General features: G+C 47.9%; 1 protein-coding gene across 1 annotated transcript; it reads left to right on the top strand.

Moving 5' to 3' along the window:
* The first annotated feature begins 11,690 nt into the window (after positions 1-11,690).
* Positions 11,691-16,889, top strand: LOC135817877 (uncharacterized). The gene is made up of 3 exons (XM_065331161.1): positions 11,691-13,451; positions 15,140-15,346; positions 15,947-16,889. Exons 1-3 carry the CDS (start codon positions 12,202-12,204, stop codon positions 16,152-16,154), a joined length of 1,665 nt encoding a protein of 554 aa, XP_065187233.1. The 5' UTR covers positions 11,691-12,201; the 3' UTR covers positions 16,155-16,889.
* The last annotated feature ends 2,531 nt before the right edge of the window (positions 16,890-19,420 follow it).

Below are 19,420 nucleotides of genomic sequence, written 5' to 3'. Positions count from 1 at the left end.
CTTGCAGCTCCAGTCGCACGAGTGCCGTTTGAAACTTTCTGTGGATCCTTGAGTATCCTGAGCTCAGTGGACGACGCGTCTCAGAGCTGCTGAACATGGGCTACTGTCCCTGAAGAAATGAGATTCGTGTCAACCACTGTACTGTACTGATGGTGTAAGGAAAACGCTCCCCAGAAGCTTGTGTTCTGAACCAGGGACGAACTTCTAAATCCTGCTCTTGTAAAAATGGGGATGTCACAACTAAGATGTGCACACCCAGGTGTGCACACCCAGGTGTGCACACCCAGGTGTGCATTGGGTATTTGTCTATGGCTGCATATTTTGAATCCTTTCCTATGCGCAAGTACATGCGTTTGTGTGTGTGTACGCGCGTGCATGTGTACGTGTGTGTGTGTTTGTGTACGCGCGCGCGCGTGTGTGTGTGTACGCGCGCGCGTGCGCACGTGTGTGTATACGCGTGCACGCATGCGTGTGTGTGCAAGCTGTTGAAAGGTGTAATCCGAGCACAAGTTGCTATGTCTAACGTAGTTTGTTCGCTATCCTCGCTTCAGCGTTGAGCAGGTGTATGAGTGCGCACGTGTGTATGCGCGCCTGTGTGTGCGCGCGTGCTCGTGCCCGCATGTGTGGGTTCGTACGCAATGTTGATCTGGGTTATGCACATGTTTCCACGAGTGCACTGGGTGCAAATGTCTGTGTACATGTATGTGTGTATGCACGTGCGTGTGTGCAAAGCTAGGTGTGTATGGGGGGGGGGGGGGGGGGGCTCACGGTGCTGGTTCTGTATGGCTCTCCTCTCTGCCACTCTGGTGTCTGCAAGGACAGTGTGGCAGTGGCTTTACAGTTCAGGAGGTGCATGTGAATGTGCATTTGTGAACCGCATTCGAGACTCAAAAAACAAGAGGTCATGACAGTACACTATAATTGTATGTGTGCACGCCAGCATGTGTAGATGCATATTGCCCTTCATGCGTATGTTTTTCTGGAGTCTGCTGCTATGAACACAAGTAATTAGTTACAACCAGCAAATGCATGCCCAGTGCAGTGGCTGGTTTTCATGCTTCTATTTACACTAAGTTCTACTATGGACTAGTAGTGTAACAATGATGCGTGCATGAGAGTGCGTGCATGTGGGTGGGTGTTTATGTGCGTGTGCACGCACGTGTGTGAGTGTTTAGTGTGCCTGATTTTGGATGCCTGCTGTCACATTATCCATGTGCCAGTTTCATGGTCGAGGATGTTATGAAACCTCGCTGCCTTACATGTACATGTACACTACTCGTATATCAATGTGCTAGGGCTGAAGGCTACATGACATACATGTACATGTAATTATACATGTACCTTTGTACCTTTCCAAGCACAGACTGTCTGGTATGTCCAAAGGAGGTTGCAGCATGAAAATAACTTCTTCTAAAATATATTACCATACCACCATGTCATTGGTAGTGTTATTTAGTCAAGAAGGCAAGAATAGTCAGATTTTCTAAAAATGCTATTTTCGGAATTGGCCTTGAAATACCATATTTTGACACCTATATTGTTTCGTAGGGGCCTAAAGTGCCTGGTGACACCATCAAAACTGTCTATTATCGGTTTCCTTGGGGCTCAAGGATCACAGAAAGCCACAAAAATCAATATGTCCATGGACAAAATGTTGCAGGCTGAACCATTTCCCAATTCAGCTCCCGATGGAAATTTCGGTACCTGTAATTTCGAGAAAGTGGCTCACCAAGGGCAAAACCAAGACACAGTCTATCTTGTGTACCCAAGATACCTCCAAATGTGGTTCTTAAACACATGACGAAGAAAATACTTAGTATCCTCCTTCCAGGAGGCTTCTTTGGGTCAAAAACCAAATTTTTTTACCATTTTTTTGCCGAAAATAAAGAAATTGTACACTCACTAAATACACCAGAATACCTCTTATATGCCTGGTGACCCTACCTAAAAACTATACCAAATTGAAGAGGAGACATCACTCCACCATTCTATGCATAAAAAACAGGGTGTCCATGGACCTTTTATTTTTGCTTCTTTAGGTGGGAGCCTCCTTAAGGTGGCAGTCTGGGTTCGCGGCCCGACCGCATGAACACAGCCGTAACTTCCATAATAATTGATGAATTTTGCTCAAATCTTGACCACATACCCAGTGTATTTCACTAAGTCCAATGAAGTATAAATCAAGCTCACACATGGGAATCCGCAGACACAATAGTCAAATCTGCGATTATGCCGTACCACCAATACCTTAGACGCAATATGCAAACGCAGAAAGAAGCTGGGTAGAAACTGAGTGCTCCACAGGATTTCCTTCACATATACCTAGGTGCTAAGTGGAGCGGAATTTTGAAATCATATTCAGAACAAAGTACTCAAGCTGTCAAACAAAAATCATGCAATCGCGCAAAATTTAGGTCCTCGATCAGTAGCACTTTACTCAAAGCTACTAGACAAATATAAAAATCCATGACACTTAGCACCTTGATAAATGCTCACAGTTTCCAAAAATGTATGGTTTATGGGGTCTGTGACTTACAGGTTCTTCGCTACGCTGTCTAAGAGGTACGGGACTCAGTGGAAAATGGAGAAAAAAGTGCTCTGTGCAAGTACAGATGGAGGTATGTCTGTCCAACTAGAACTTACTAGAACTTAGTCGAAGCCACCAGCTTCATATGTCAAACCTTCTTCCTCTTGCTGCTCATCCTGGATGCCCTTCCTGATCCTCCTTCGCTTCTTTCGTGACCTCTTCCCTTCTTCTGACTTCTTTCTGGCAGCATGTGCCTGTCTCTCACGGTCTAGCAGCTTGATGAGACGTGTCGTATGGTGTCCAGTAGGGAGGCCCATCTCGTCCAGAACGCGTTTCACTGCCACACCTCCATCATTGAACCAGGCCACGGCCAGGTAGACGCACATCTGGACAGTGGGAGCGGATGCAAAGCCTGTCTTTGGACACAACTGCCACACGAGTCCATTGAACGCTTCGTTGCGATTCTGCGTAGCACCCTTCTGGCAGCGCTCGAGCAAACTCCGGTCGGACAACCGAATGTAGACCGGCTTCAGTTCCTTCCATACTGCCTCTGGCAGGATATTGTGGTGGGCGTAGACATCACCACCTGCCTGTTGCTGCTGCCATCTACACCAGCTGTTAATTCCAGGCGGACAATACTGGTGCTGAGGTTTACTGTTGCTGGATGCACGATGCATGAGGGATGCCCATATGGCCCTGGCCATGGCTTGCAAGTCTCCGCTGTTGTTCCGCACAGCCATGCCATAGTAGGCTTGCAGCTTGTCGATCATGGCATCCGTGAGGCGACCACGTCCGCCTATAGTGCGCCCATCAGCAAGCTTCTTGCCCGCAAGGTTTTTCTTCAGCTTTCTTAGGCTGGTACCGATGCGTTTTTGAACGTGGCCGACACATTCCTCCTTGACTACAGGCACCTCGGGCCCATACGGACAAGCGTCACGCACAGCCTTAAAACTCTTGGTATCTCCATCACCAATGTAGGTGGTGTACCTCAGCTTGCGGCTCTCAAAGGACCTGGCCCACAGAGTCTTGGCGGCTGCACTCTCCATGGCAGGAGCTGATACAGTGGTGTTGACTGAGCAATCGTGTTCGGCAATCTGTCGATCATAGTCATCTTTGGTTAGCTCTCCCTTCTCTTTTCTAGACGCCAAGTGCGTGCACTTGTGGCAAAACTTTGAAAGCACTTCGCAGTCCACCACTTTGCCGACATCATATGCAATTATAGTGAAGGCTCCGAAGAGCGATGCGAATCCTCGGCGCATCCAGGTACCGTCATAGGAAGCAGCGATATCGCTACCCCCATCTGCTGCGGACACTGCTTTCTCAGCTGCCTCAGTCATGCTACGCTCAGCGACGCTCTTGGACGCGGAATGCAGGCCTTTAGCATGGCTGTAAAATGTCGACCGACTCATAGGTGATGGCATATTCAGTGCACCCGCCAGCTTTACCATTGATTGACGTCCACGGCCAATCAGTCGCATTCCGAATACTGCTCGTCTGTTCACCTCCCAGACCCGATTGAACTTCTTGGACATAAATTCGCTTGCTATGTCGCCGCAGTTAACACAGGAAAGCTCCAGGCATGATGCAAGGCCTCCCCGTTGCGATTCGCTGATCGTGACTGCGCCATTACAGCCACTGCAACAAACTGCAGCTGACAAAAGCTGCTGAAGGCACTCGAGATCAATCAGGCGAAATCCATGCGCCCCTTCCTCACACTCTTCATCCAAGTCACTGTCGGAGGAACTGCTGTCGACTTCACCGCCACTTCCATCACTATCGCTGTTTGAAGACGTGGCTTCAGCTGGCACTTCAAGGTCGTCATCAGACAGTGGCAAGTCAGGAATTTGTTCTGCAGGCGAAATTTCACCAGAGGGAGCCTTCGGCGCCTGAGACACTCCATAGAACGTTCTTTTCCTTTTCTTAGATCGTCCGGGCTTTCCCTTGGCTCTAGACTTCCCCATAGTAGCCAACGAAGGGGTTAGCTCCAAGAAACAATTACTCCAAAACAATTACTCCAAAAGTAACTAGTTTCAACAGCAGAGCGATCAGCTGAGATCATGAGAGTCAAAATTTGAATTTTTTTGAATTTGCGCATGCGCAAAAGTTATCTTGGTTGCCATGGTGACAAACATCGTGCGCGGCTGTCAGTCTGCAGCGCAGAGGAGTACCAGGAGTCGCTCCAGAAAATTTTAATGAAATCGCTCAAAGATTGACGGTAAAAATCGGAATAGTGTGCAAACCTAAATTTTGTAGAAATTTGCTGATATTTCAGTATTTCAAAAACAATTGTGCAGACTTTGCGCGGCTATATCTCCGGAAGGAAGCACCCGATTACGCTCAAATTTTCAGGATAAACCCTTTGGACCATACACAAGACGCTGCCAGTGAAAAAATACAGAAAATCGAAACTTTGTTTTTTGACCCTCTGAACCCAGACTGCCACCTTAAGTAGTAGTTCATGGCGTACCCGATCGAAGGCCTTGCTCATGTCCACGAGTACAACCCCGCAATACTCGCCCTTGTCCACACTCATCATCCAGCGGTTTACTGCGAGAGTTAACGCATCCTCACAGGAGTGCCCTCTGCGGTAGGCGAATTGCTCGTCTGGGAGAATACCAAGCTCAGCGTGTCTTGAAGGAACCTAATCATTTGCCGATGTACTACCTTCCCAAGGATCTTAGAAATAATCGGCAAAAGTGAAACGGGGCGATAATTCGACGCTTTGGTCGGTTCGGCCAGTCGAACAAAAATGTTAGTTTGTTATGTAGTAGAATTAGTAGTAGAATTTATTATTTTGATAGGGAAGGCCCTACAGACGTTGCCGTCTTGTTACAGGGAACCCTAAGTGCTCTTTACAGAGCGGAACAAAAACGGATAGATGCTCAACCTGACGACATGAGACAGGCAGAGAATTCCACCTATCAGCGCTAACAAGCGCCAAGGAAAGAAATACAGAACATGCCATATCTAGTGGTTGCAACCAGGGAGTCGTAAAATACTGGTATTTTACGACTCCCTGGTTGCAACAGCCGGCACTGTACTAGTACTAGTATACTACCGGTACTAGTACATGTTTTTCGATTTTGACAGTTGTCATGGTGATGACTATGACTGTTACAGCTGACGAGCTGAGAAGAAGGACGCCATGGCCCATGGCATGGGCAGAAGTAACTTAGTTGAAAAAAGACAAAAAGAAAAGAACAAAAGAAAATAGCAATAAAGAGAACAAATTCTGCAGTCATCGCCACACTACAACGAAGTCATGAAAGTTTACCAGAATTAATTTTCTTGTCACATTCATCAGTGGAAAGTCGTGACTGAAGAGTAACCATGCTGAACAATGATTAAAATTTAATATACATTCAATGATGTGTTACGAGAACAAAATACAGTGCCAAAATAGAATGAGGGAAGGTGAGACAATAGAAGTGAAGTGAGAGCTAAGTGCAACGGCGGGTGAGAAACTAATAATTATAACGCTAAAACTGTGTAGTGAGACAAACAATCATGCTGTGCACCTACGAAAACAATTTTAACGCAACTACATGTTTCTTCTGCTTACAAAGATCAGGCTTATGCAAACGAATACAAACAGCCTCAAGTACTTTCAACTGACTAGCATACCGTGCACGACAAAGAACAGAAAAACTAAAATCATCATACACCTGCAGACACTTAGGGTGAGACAACAAGTGAAGAAAAACGGCAGACTTCTTACGATCACAATCACCATCTGATTCCTCGTCCCCAACAACCGCAACCTCGTCCTCCGTCTCATCTCCCAACTCGTCCTCAGTGTCGTCCCCCGTGTCATTCTCCTCATCAACACCGATCGGTCCCAGGCTCGCTTCATGTTGTTTAACCTCTGTTCGTTGACTCCTCCTTTGATCTTGATGGTAAATTGTTACCATTGTTGTTGTTAAATCTTGTGTTCCCAGTGTCCTCGCCGGTGCTTGATCTCCAGTACTGTAATAATTCATTGAATAATTAGCCGTTGATCGTCTAGGTCTTTGAATGTTGATTGTGTTACTTTCTTTGTTGAATTCCGTTCCCTTCAGCCTTCTTTCTCGTTGTTCACGTTCAGTGCTTGCCTCATCCATATATGCACGTGCCACCGACACCACAGACTCAGCCCCAGCACCGCCGATGATAGATGTAGGTGGCGGTTCTGGGAGAGGCAACGGCAAAGACGGCGATGAGGGCATTACCTCATCACAGCGTCCACTTTGGTCTTGAGCTGAATGTTGTTGTGGTGTGTTATCTTGTGTTGTTATGGTGCATTGTGTTGTGGTGACAATATGCCCATTACCCGACTCCAAGGCTCTCGATACGGGTAATGTAGGCACTATTGCCGATGACGGAAACTGTGCTAACGATGGCTGTGGCCGAGGGTTCTTCAGTGGCCTGCCGCGTTTGGGTCGCAGTGCCCGTGCCGAGCCAGTCAGCATATGCAGTGGGACGTGCTGCTTGATACGTGCGTTCAGATGTTGAAGAGTCCTACCAACGTACCGACTACCGCATTGTCGGCACTCAAATTGGTATACCAATTTAGATGCAAGTTGGGTTGGTAGGACATCCTTCCTCACCGTGAACGCACGTACAGTTGTGAAAACGGGTACAAAATGTACCGCGTAGTAAGTTTGCTGTACAATTTTCCGTACCACGCGACTCATGGATAATGAGAGGTTACCTTTCCAGGGGAGAGAAAGATACGTGGGACATTTGTCCGGGCCAAAACGTTTTTCCTTTTTCTGCAGCCTTTCGCTCATGAGTTCCATCAATAGATCGTCGGGGTACCCGTTCTTTAGAAAAACGGACTTAAGGAAGTCCAGTTCCTCAGCTAGTTTGGAAGAGGAGCAAATACGCTCTGCTCGATCCACCAAGTTGCGCACCAAATTCACCTTGTATTGGTACGAACAATACGAGTCAAACATTATGTACTGGCCGGTGAATGTAGGCTTTCTGTACACAGATGTTACGGTACCCTGACTAGACTTTTCCACAAGGACGTCTAGAAAGGGAAGTTTGTTCGCTTGTTCGTGTTCACACGTAAAACGTATGGAAGGATGTAGGTCATTTAGAATACCAAGAAAGATTTGGCTATCTTCAAGAGAATCAAACCAGGTGAAGGAATCATCAACAAAACGAACGTACAATGCTGGCCACAACTGTTCTGCAATCAGTGACTCGCAGTAACCAACGAACACATTCGCTAAAACTGGACCCAATGGAGAGCCCATGGCTACCCCATCAACCTGCCTGTACATAATGTCACCGAAGGAAAACTCCACACCAGTCGTCACGAGCAACATCAGTTCCCGGAACGCCGTCTCCGATATCCATGGCGTGTCAACTTCATCATTTCGGTACAACACATCTAGGCAAATTATTGATAGTCTCTTCTAACGGGACGTTCGTGAACAGACTCACAACATCAAACGAGCACATATGCGCGGAGGCCGGAACCGGGTGGGAGCGAAGGACGTCAATGAATTCGAAGGTGTCTTTAACTGTATGTTTGCAATAGAACGTTTGCACAATGTCAAGCCAACCACACGGCCATTTAGAGATATTATATTGCGGTGATGCAACCATGGATAATATGAGGCGCAACGGACAGTTCGGTTAATGTATTTTTGGTAGCCCATAGAGACCATCCACTGATGAATGTGACAAGAAAATTAATTCTGGTAAACTTTCATGACTTCGTTGTAGTGTGGCGATGACTGCAGAATTTGTTCTCTTTATTGCTATTATAAAATTGTTGTCTCCACGTCGATTATTAACAAAAGAAAAAAGAAAGATAAATGACAAATCACAGAGAAAGATGTTTTACCGGACAATTGTCCAGAGTACCTTGGACTATGCCAGCACATGTTATGTTCACGGCTTGTCAGCTAAACTCCGAGACAAACTTGAGTCAACCAGCAATAGATGCCTAAGGCGAGTGTTTGGCCATGATCAGTATACTTCTATCGATTTCATTCTCACCAAATATAACCTGTATACTTTCTCTCGCCGTGTTACTTGAAGCTGTTTGTGTTTGTTTTTAGGTGTCTATCTCGTTGCACCAGTCCTCTTTTAAGCACTATATTTACACCCCGCTCTGCATCATGCCGCACAAATGCTGCTACCCGCGGTCAAGCTTCAGCCGCTCTGAACCTACCCAGAGCTACGTCTCGTTACGGCCTGAATGCTATTAATTTCATTTTTGGCAGCAGACAGATGGAACATGCTTCCACCTGGATGTCGTCAAGCTAAGCCCCTTTCTGCATTTGTCACAAGCACCAAGTCATTCCTAGGGTTCCCAGTAAAAAGGCAACGCCTGTTGGGAGTTCCCTAGTAAAATAATAAATTCTACTACTACTACTACTAACAATCACAAATCCTTTCCAGACGTGATCCCTACAGCGGCAGCAACGCGACAACGTGAACAATACTTCGGCGGTAACACGACGACATCTACAACACAAAAAAAAGAAAATTTTCTGAATCCCACCAACCCCTAGAGTCACGAGGGTCCGAACCTGGGTTTTCCCAATACGTTTCAACTTCAAATGGTCGCAAGACCGGGACTCTGCCAACCGGGTTATGGTTGTAGTCAGGAGCACTACGCGTCTTCGCCTTGTAACATGCTGTCAAAATCGAAAAACATAGTACTAGGGAGTAGGGGTGGATGCAATGACGAGTGAGATCAGAGATACAATACAATCAGGGAGTCGTATAATATTTTACGACTCCCTGGTATTTTACGACTCCCTGAATACAATCAAGTAGTAGAGGAGAGCGTGTTTCTGATATTGGAAATTCTCTGATTGGCATCCAGCGGGAGAAGGCGAAGAGGAAGAAGGAAGTGCGTCATAGCCAGGCGGAGTCGGCACGGCGTGTCAGCAATGATGCGTCGGACGCCTTGCGTCGTTGCGACACACCATTGTCCTCGCCCGTGAACCTGGCGCCTCGAGTTGGCTGACTTGCCGTCCACTGCCCGCCATGTTCCGCGATGCAGCCCCTCCTGGCTGCCAACTCGATTTACCGCGTCACTGAACCTTTTAAACAAAAGCTCCTGATCTTCATCTGGCGGTGTCTAAATGGCTCCACTAGCCTTGCTCTAGCCCAGCTTCTCAAACCAGCAGCATGCAGCGGCAGAAGTGCGCGCCATCAGCATGCCAATGGTCTGCTTAGCCAGCTCGCAGTCAGTGTGGCCAAACGAGATTCGCCACCGCAGGAGCATTGCTGTGGAACAGTTTGCCTAGAGAGGTGCGCACCGTATCCAGATTGCAAGATTTTAAGCTAGCCTGCCTTCCTTATGTATGCCTGAAATTGGTTGTGTTTCGTCAGGTTTTGACATGTTCCTTTTCTTCTCAGTATTCTCGCTCGCATAGTACTCCACTTCTATGATAATATTGCCTATGCTGTTGCTCATTAGGATTTTGGCAAATTCTATCCTTCGCTTTCATATAACTGGGCCAGGAACCCGTTTGAACTTGCGAAGTAAAATAAAATCAATCAATCAATCATCATTGAAAAAGTATGGCTTTTCACTGAGCAAAGCTGAGTTCATGGACGGCTTGTGCCTCCGTTATGGTTGGATGCCGCCGAGGTTACCAACTCATTGCTCTTGTGGACGGGACAATGGTATTGACCATGCCTTGTCATGTCCCCTTGGTGGTTTTACCTTTATCCGCCATAATGAGATCCGGGATGTGACAGCCTCTCTCCTTCAAGAGACCTGTCACAATGTCTCCATTGAGCCACTGCTCAATGGAGCCACTGCTGTGGGCAGGCGTGTGTTTACCGCCATATTGCCAGGTGTGTCTTTACCACCATATTTATCAACCATAAGTACAGCTGCAGTGGTGTCTTCAACTTCATTCTCCCGAGTCAAGCTCCGTATGAAGACATCCAAGAAGAAGATTGCCTGATGAGTCCAGCGGAGACGAAACGTACGTCGCAATCGAGCTATGTCGTTGCTGTGTCATCATCTATGTGCCATGCGCTACTTGATGTACCAGCCTGCTATGCCGGATACCGCCAGCCATGCATCGACCAGGCGCCAGGCGCGAACTGATGGTGGTGGTGGTGAGAAGGAGAGCTCGGTGCCAGAACTTTGCAGCCTTGAGAGCGTGTGTGGGCAGGCGTGTGTTTACCGCCATATTGCCAGGTGTGTCTTTACCACCATATTTATCAACCATTGTAAAGCTTTCCTTTTGATCTTGTCTCTTATTGTTGTGACCTTTCCACATTATTGTGTTGCATTGTCAAAAAAACAAAAAAACAACAAATGTAGTAGAGGACATGATGTACATGTGCGACGGTACTTTGTGGTCGGGTGAGTTATCCGGACAAGCCTTGTGTGACGCGTGCTCCGTTTCGTTCGCAGCGCTCTTGTATGAGCTGTAGGAATTCGACTGTCCACTTCAGGTTCCACCACCACCACACTCCACAGGCACAGGCTAGCTACACCACCAACACTCTCCACCCCGTACAGCATGTTTGCGTTTGGGCGAGTTTCTGTCACTCGAGTTGAACCTTTGAACCTTCGAGTTGAACCTTGGTGTGAAAGTAATTAGTTGTCGCCTGCTGGTGTGGGTGACCAGGTGATTCGTGTATGGAGGAGCACGTGACCACTTGTTCAACCATGTTCGACTGGGGATAAGGGACGAACGCTGCATCGCAGCCTTTTCGGACCAAAACCAGTCGATTCAGCGTCCAAAAGACTACAACAATATGGGCCAATCGCGGTCATCCCGGCTTTTATAAGAACGAAGTGGCGCTTTTAGTGACTTTGCATACAAATCCCCCTCTAGTGCCGGACGCAGTCACCATGGTCACTCAGTGGAAATGCGCTAGTTCGATTGGGAATAAAGCTGATTAAAGAGAGCGTCTAAGCTTCCTCCACCGGAGGTACAAAGTACATGACATTTCTGTCGAGAACCTGCCAAAACGAGCCCGTAGAAACTACTTACTTGCCACATATGTGCATCTACATGTACATGTACGAGATGAGCGCGTTCCGAGTGTAGCAGCTGTCGACCATCTTGCACCTGAACTTTCCACCCCTCGTTGAATGGCTGGCGCGCATTTTACTCCGACGGTTGCATTGTGCATGGAGTACATGTACAATTGTAGTTTCCCATGCAATGATGCAGCTGTGCTTTCAAACCTTGCTCTCCAGAGTCTCCACCCGATCGAGACGGCGACGGTTTGGCTATGGCCATATTCCCCGGCCTTCACTAGCCACTGCATCCCACCTTGCCTTGCGGGGATCGGCAAGTCAATTTGGATCACGTCGAGGTTGGTGCTTAGAGTTAGAGCAAGGTTGGTACCGACCATTACACTAGATCCTGCTTTTCCTCCCCCAAACTACTTGGATGAAGTGCCTTCCTTGCCAAACAGACGGCAGTAGGAGAGTCTTGCCCGGTGCCGGCCAATTCTTGTCGGATCTCTACTCGACATAGTTCGGTTTGGCTGATCTAAGACTAAGGCCAATAGCCATACTAGTACCCGGACCGCGGAGCTGTTTCAACATCGCGGACACCGTTGACCTACTCCTTGACTACACAAGCTGGAGAACTACGTCAAACGCCTCCCACAAGCTTCAAGATGCAGTCCGATTGAATCGCTTCGCGGAACAACACGAACAGGTAGTGACCTTAGCCCGGCCTCATTGCGAAATGTCGTACTCAGATATCCGTGGGCGGTGCGGGTGCGTGTCGGAGTTCATCCGCTTCCGACAAACACATCGGCTGCAGGCAGGCAACCGGGAGCTAAGTCGCCGCCACCTCTCCTTGTGGATTCACCCTAACACGTCCCTGTCAGCGCAGGGCGTGTGCGACCCGGCTGTACCATCTAGTACAGTGGTTCCGCGACGCTTCACACCTGACGGCAAGCTCCTGATCGGCTCCGAGTGCGACCTACGGAAGATCCTGATTTTCACGTACAACGGTGCTATGGCTGGACAGCAGACAATATGGCAGGCAGCCGGCCGAGAGCTCCACGAGCAGCTGAGCAGCAATCTATTCGAACGCTATTTCACATTGAGGTGGGAGATTCCGCTGCAGCACGAGTTTGCACCCTTGCAGGTGCACACTGCACTTGTCACGCCGGACAGCCGCTTTCTTCTCGCTGTCGTGCGCTGGGACAGCGGGCCCCGAGAGGCACCGCAGCGACCAAGCTATTACCAGAGCGATCGGGTCGCCTTGGATGGCATTGCAAGCATTTTAGAAGATTGGAGCGTCTGGGTCATTAACCTCGCTAGCGGCAAAGTCACCAGTCGCATCGAGTTCCCAGCGGATGCCCTCGCATCGCCCGGGCCGAGTGGTCAGCTTATGTGCCAACTGTTCAACTACACCTTCGTCGTGCTGTCAGTTCCGCACCAGACCATCCACTTCCACCACCTGGACCACAGAGGAACGCTTGCGCGAGGCATTGCCATCGGCTCCTTTTGCCTTAGAGACGACGAAATGATCTACAACCAAGGCTTCCCGATCGATGCAGCAGCGAGTTCTTGCCGTGGCAAACACGGGACATTCTCCACTGCCGAACCGAAACCAGACAGCGATCAGCCTCTCGTCGGCCTGAAGCAGAAGCTGGTGACGTTCTGCTTTCGGCGTGCGCTGACTAAGGGGAATCTGGATGACTTTTACCAGAGCTATCAGCTCCTCCTCAGCCTCCGCATCTCCAGGATGCAGCTGCTGTCGGATGAATTCCTGCTGCTTCGCTACCATTGCGTCACGGAAGTTTGGCAATCCTGGACGATGGAGGTCAGCCGGCATGGCATCCTGGCCGTGTACAACGTGAAGGAGGCCGCCTTCGAGGAAGTGTTCATGAGCGAGTCGCCGTCGGCGCTGGGCCTCATACTGCATCACAGTCACCGCCTTGGTGGGTACGAGGGACTCATTCAGAACACGCGCGCCAATGACTTGTAAGCGTTAGCGTAGACTATAGGCGTGTGTGTGTGCATGGTGGTCATATGACTTGTAAGTGTTAGTGTACAAGTAGGCTATAACCTAGAGCAAGAGTACATAACCCCCCAGAGTGTGCAACGCCGATCCAGCTCTGTGTAGGGTCTTGGTCGAGCGGAATCGGATCTTCTGATGTCATGCGTAAACTTCACACCAGCGCAAGGCCGGTCTCGAGGCAGGGCACCATTGTTTTTGATCCAAGAGTACCCGCGACTCCCCGGGTTCCCCTCAGATGTGTACGGTATTATGACGCAAAGATCCGATTCCGCTCGACCAAGACCCTATGCAGAGCTGAATCAGGCGTTGCACACTCTGGGGGGGGGGGTTATGTACTCTTGCCTAGAGGTGTGTGCTTGGTCACATGATGACGTAATTTTTTTGCCTGAAGTATGTCACTCCCCTTGTCCGACACATATTCAGAACACGCGTGCCAATAATTTGTACGTGTTGGTATAGAGGGGTGCATGGTGGTAGCATGATGACGTGAATTTCACCTGAAATATGTCCTGAAACTCCCCGTATCCAACACCCGTTAGGACCCAGGCACTACCCGGAAATAGGAATTACCCACAACTCAGAATTCGCATACTGATTGCAATGCAAGCAACCCACTCGTCTTGTGCCAGTCATTACTATTTGGCGCCTTTTTTTGTTGAAGAGCGGTCAGCTTTAGGAGCTGCATCTGCGCCTTGATTCATAGAGCCTAGAGGGTGGTGGCGTTCAGGCTACGGATGCGGAAAACCTGGCCTCCCGCCAAGTCTGACCGCAGACCGTGAATTTTTCCAGAGGGGTCAGAAAGGTACCCGGTGGATGGCAGTAGCCAGATCTGGGGAGTACGGATTAGGAGATTTCTACTGTACCAGTCCTGTTTGCCATTCGTTGTGTCACCAAGGATCGTATGTTGTAGAGAAAACAGGCCAAACATGTTCAGTGCTAGTATTTCTTGTACAATGTATGCCAAGTAAAAAAAGTAAAAAGTAAATAATATCGTGTCCGTTCCCAAAGGGAACTCACGACGGCCGCTAACACCCGGTAAACCCTAGCGGCAGATGCAGCGCCTAACGGTGGGGGTGAGTGGATAAGTCTCACAACCACTGGCACAAGTGCCGAGACGACTCCATTAGCTGCATCCATGTACCCCTTGTGCCTGGCCACAAGTTCCCAGTTGACTGTGGGTAGCAGCACGGCTGGAAAAACCGCTCCCAGGCAGGACTTGAACCAGGCCAAGTGCTGAACTGGAAGTGAGCACAGAGTGGTTGTTCAGTTTCCTTGGAGACGAGAATGCAATAATAACGTTACCAAGGAGAAATACTCACTTCAGGCTCTTAGTCAACATCTCTAGAGGTTTCACGAGTATACGAGTTGGATTTAGCTATCTTCTTCTTTGCACTCGTGAAAACTCTCAAGATGTTGACAAAGAGGCTGAAGTGTGTATTCCTCCTTAGAGTGGTTGTTGTTGTGACGGTGGTTGTTGTAGTGACGGTGGTTGTTGTTGTTTCAAATCGTTAGTCTCACGATCGCATGTGACGAATGAGAGATAATTATTGTTGTTGTTGTCGCTGTTGTTGTTGATGATAATGAATTCTTTATTCTCACGATGGCACCATCGCCAATAAGTTGTTGTTGCTGCTGCTGGTGCACTGTGCAGACATCACACTGCGACGGCCATGCTGAAAGTCCAGTCAGTTGAGGACGTTGCCGAGAGCTTTGCCGGCATCCTGCCACTGGGCAACAGCTCTAGCACCAGCTCGCCATACACTGACTCTTCCCTATTCCGCAGCGCCCTGTACGGCCAGCGGAGCCCATCGGCACTGGCGGAATCTCCGGAAATCTGGATTCGCATAAATCGGCCGGAGTGAGTGCAAGTACATCAACACCACGTATTCAGAGCAGACAATTTTCCTCTGTTGTTCAGCCAATTTAGTTCGGCTGGGGGCTGATATGAAATCAGTAACTTTGCATACAATGACCTGTGCTTTGGCCGAGTGGTTGTGGGCTTTCCTGAGAATCACTGATACAGTCCCGAGTTCGCACTGGCAACAGAGAGTGTGTACATTTCTCCTGGGCCAATAGGATACTGCAAAACGGCTAATTTTGGTGGGTAAAATTTTAGCGTTTTCTGAATCTGGACCAATTTGTGATGAAATATTTTAGCGATCCGAGGTTCAGAGTTCACAAAAAAAGGTTGACCAGTACTGAACTGTACAAGCAAGATTTCGATTGGCGCGGCAAAACTTTAGCGAAAACACTCCTTTCGCTAAAATCGCTAAAATAACACCAGCGCTAAAATTAGCCGTTTTACAGTACACAGTGGTACCTGCCGAAGTTTTAAAATGTGATCCTCTGCAACAGGTTGTCACCTGACCGGGCGTCTACATTGACCGGTTTTAACTTTTGCGGCAGCAAATCTCAGTCAGATCTCCGTGCATTTGTTCTTCCCTGTTGCTCTCCTTAGAATGGAAATCAGAAGAGCCGACACTGGGAAGGTAGTGTTCACGATGCGCTTCCACGACGACAGTATCTTCAATCCGCGGGTGTTGACGCTGTTCCATCCGCACGAGCCCCTGGCACTGTCCTGCACGCTGACACCCACGAGCCAGTATCCGAAGATTACCTTGCACGTACGTAACATGCCCGATCCAATCGGAGTCAGGCAGCAGTAGCAAAAGCAAAACTTCACTGCTCTTCGCCCTCACGGGCTACTAGTACTTTACCTTGCACCCTCACAGTATAGTCGCAATTGTATAGTATGCACCCATAGTAGTATTCCTGATAGTATCCCCATTTATATACGAGTAGATAGTCAAACCTTTGCGGAATGCAGATTGTATCATAGAAACCTCTGTTGTACACCAATCAAGAGATTTAGGCAAGCTTTGCCCTCACAACGTCTTTGAGTATATAACAAACATTGTAGCGATATTATTTGGCCACTTGTCAATTCTATTTCAAAGTACCGCCGAGGTATATGGCAGCGCAGCTCCCTGCATTCAAGTAGTGCGCTTCGCAAGCAAGGCAGGCCAGTCATCATTGTGTTGCAGTGACTAGTAGGAACTATTATTACAGGCTACCTCCGCTGCGATGGTATAATCACCCGCTCTTTCACATAGTTATTGGAATTATAGATCACAGTCCTAGAATCAGTTTGAGTGCAAACATTGGATTATTCCCCCTCTTTCAAATGCTCTAAGCCCTTGCCTAGTGTAGCTTACACTTATTAGCGATTTAAAAATAATAATTATACCATCAGCTTTAGCCCTAACGATAGAGCATGTTATTGTGTGACTACATTGTAGTGAAGTCCACAATTGCCTATACAACTCATATGCGTTTAAGTTATGCCAGGTTGAGCGTGTCAAGTGAAAGATTATTCACGGTGTGCTCATGTGTGTGTGTGTGTGTGTGTGTGTGTGTGTGTGCGTGTCTGTGTGTGTGCCAGTTAGTTCGGTTGGTGGGTCTGTTGCTAACGGGCTCGGCTGCTTGAAGGTGTATTGTTGTACCTGCCACCATTGTTGGTTTCAGAGTTCAAATACTTTCTATTTGAAGTATACATACCTGTTAACCATGGACTGCTTCTGGCTAGATTAACTCTTGTGTAATCAATGGTGCTAGTGAAGCTTATCAGATCCACTCTGATTTAGCCACCGACACCAGTAGCAAATATTACCTTCACTGGGAGCAGGGGTAACTGCAGTTGGATCCCGGGAAGGAATCCCTGATGCCGTCAATCTTTTTTCTGCACCTTGTCCTCACCCCTTCACTGAGGTGTGGTGAGCCCATAAGTGGGATCATTTCAAAGTCCACCCAGAGTTTGGGGATTTCAGGGGTGTCGGCCGTTGGGCGGTTCAACAGGCAATTGAGTCATCTTTCCAAGATTTCTTTTGTGTCTCTCTCCCCTCTCCCGGGGGAGACCCACGTGACCAGTTTTGGCAGTGAGCAAGTACAAGTGTGTGTGTGTGTGCGTGCACACGCATGCGTGTGTTCGTGGAAGCAGAACTTCAATCTAATGTAATCTAATGCAGCTAATGTAGTAATGACCACTGTCCCCAGGCATGCGTGACACACACTTGCACGTACGTAAAGTGTCTAAAAGAATGCACCCTGATCATATTCTATGCAGAATCCAAACTGTGGTTCCCGTGTACAGGTCTGTCCCCCGTGAATTCCGCGGCAGAATATCAGAGATTCCGTGCAGAATTCTGCGGCTAAAAACAGTAAATTATGCAAATCCGTCTCTATTCTGCGGCAATTCTGCAAGGAATATGAGCGTAAAAACAGGTCGAATTTCTGCAACCCCACCTAAGTTTGTCGTCCCTACAAATTCTGAACCAAAATTATGCGAAATCCTGGTCGAAAAAATTGAAAGCTCTATAATATACTGCCAGTTGATTTTGAAAGTCACAAGCAGGTTGGTTTGGCTGTGAAAATACATTGAAAGTCTCCAGAAAAAGCAGTTTTTTCTCTCTTTTCTGCAATATTCCGCGGGATTTTCTGAATTCTGCGGACACTACTGGATTCTGCGGAAATTCTGCAATCCGCGGAATTCACGGGTGACAGACAGGTGGTCTCCTTATCCAGGGTTATTTCACTGGAAATGACATCCCTTCCTAGTCGTAGTGGTCTTCTGGGACAGGGGGTCGCCTTATCAGAGTGGTCACCTTGACCGGTTTTCCTCGGCTGTAGCTTGAAAGCGTAGTACAGTACAGTCCATTTCAAAACTATAGACGCGTACCTAGGCAAAAACCGTTATGCCAGCATCTATACCACATAAAATCTGTGATCACTTTGTGCATAAATTTTTCCAAATTGGGCGTCTGTTATCCAATCCTTTAGAAACTATATGAGAGTAATTGTGGAGCGATCCTGAGCAATATTCCAAAAACTATTCTCAAAAAGTTCCAGCCAAATTTGAAATATTTCAAAAACCCTACGCGTCTATAGTTTTGAAATGCACTGTAGTACCAGGGAGTTGTATTATTAATTTTTACTGCTTCAATAATTATGATTGTAGAGTGTAGTGTGCATGTGGCACCCACAATGGCTAGCTGGTGACATGAACAATTACATGCACGAGTACATGCATAGTTCAAGTAAATGTCATGTAGTTACTTCTTGGTGAAAGATAGATCTCTGCTGTGCAATGCACAAAATAACATTCACAAAACCTTTTCACATGCATCCCCTGTTTACCTGTATGTACGTGCAGCAGGTGCTGAGGTGGTTTGGGTGCAACTCCCTGATGTACATGATCCTGATGATTGTACTCGTAACTAATACTTGTAGGTTGGTGCCTGATCTGATCTGCCGCCCCATTGCATTGTCACTGTGTCAGTGTCACCTCCCAAGTCAAATGATAACGTCGCAAGCAGCTTTTCTCAAACGACTTGATGCTGCATTGCTGGTTGACCACCACGTAGATCTACAGTGCAGTCTCCAGACTACACCCTGCCAAACCAAGAGCATGGCAAGGCGTCAAGAAAAACCCCTGACATGGTCAGTCACCAGGTCACACACTGTTGATATGAGCGCCATATCAGTTTCTGCGAGAGCGAGTGTAGCTTGTGTGGGCATTGCCACACACGCGGTCCTCCCTTCTAATGTCTACTGCTTCGTCTCTTGATGATAAGCCTGTGCTTTGTAGGAAAGTTTAGCTGGGGTCAGTGACTAGTAGTGTCATGAGACTTCGGCTTCCTACTCCTACTCCTTGCCTACTCGTACTTCAACTTTTCAAGTGAGTGTGATCAGCGCGCATGCAGCATGCATCCTATATCTGGAGTTGTACGAGACAATGTACCAAAATCTACATTATTAATTTTTGCACTTTCTACGTAGACCTACGTGTACGACTCGTACTACACGACAGCGATCTCAGGACTTGCACGAGTAGAGTCTACGCCTTTTTTTGCTGGAGAAGAACGAACGCGCGTAC

Source organism: Sycon ciliatum, chromosome 5 (assembly GCF_964019385.1).
Source record: "Sycon ciliatum chromosome 5, ocSycCili1.1, whole genome shotgun sequence".
Taxonomy (NCBI): domain Eukaryota; kingdom Metazoa; phylum Porifera; class Calcarea; order Leucosolenida; family Sycettidae; genus Sycon; species Sycon ciliatum.
Note: the sequence above shows the minus strand (reverse complement) of the source record. Positions and strands in the feature narration are given on the sequence as shown.

Bases quoted from the DNA above. Each gene is read 5' to 3' on its own strand.
- LOC135817877 (XM_065331161.1), top strand. From the start codon at position 12,202: ATGTCGTACTCAGATATCCGTGGGCGGTGCGGGTGCGTGTCGGAGTTC. The intron at 13,452-15,139 runs GTAAGCGTTAGC...TGCACTGTGCAG, and splicing joins AACACGCGCGCCAATGACTT to ACATCACACTGCGACGGCCA. The intron at 15,347-15,946 runs GTGAGTGCAAGT...TGCTCTCCTTAG, and splicing joins ATTCGCATAAATCGGCCGGA to AATGGAAATCAGAAGAGCCG.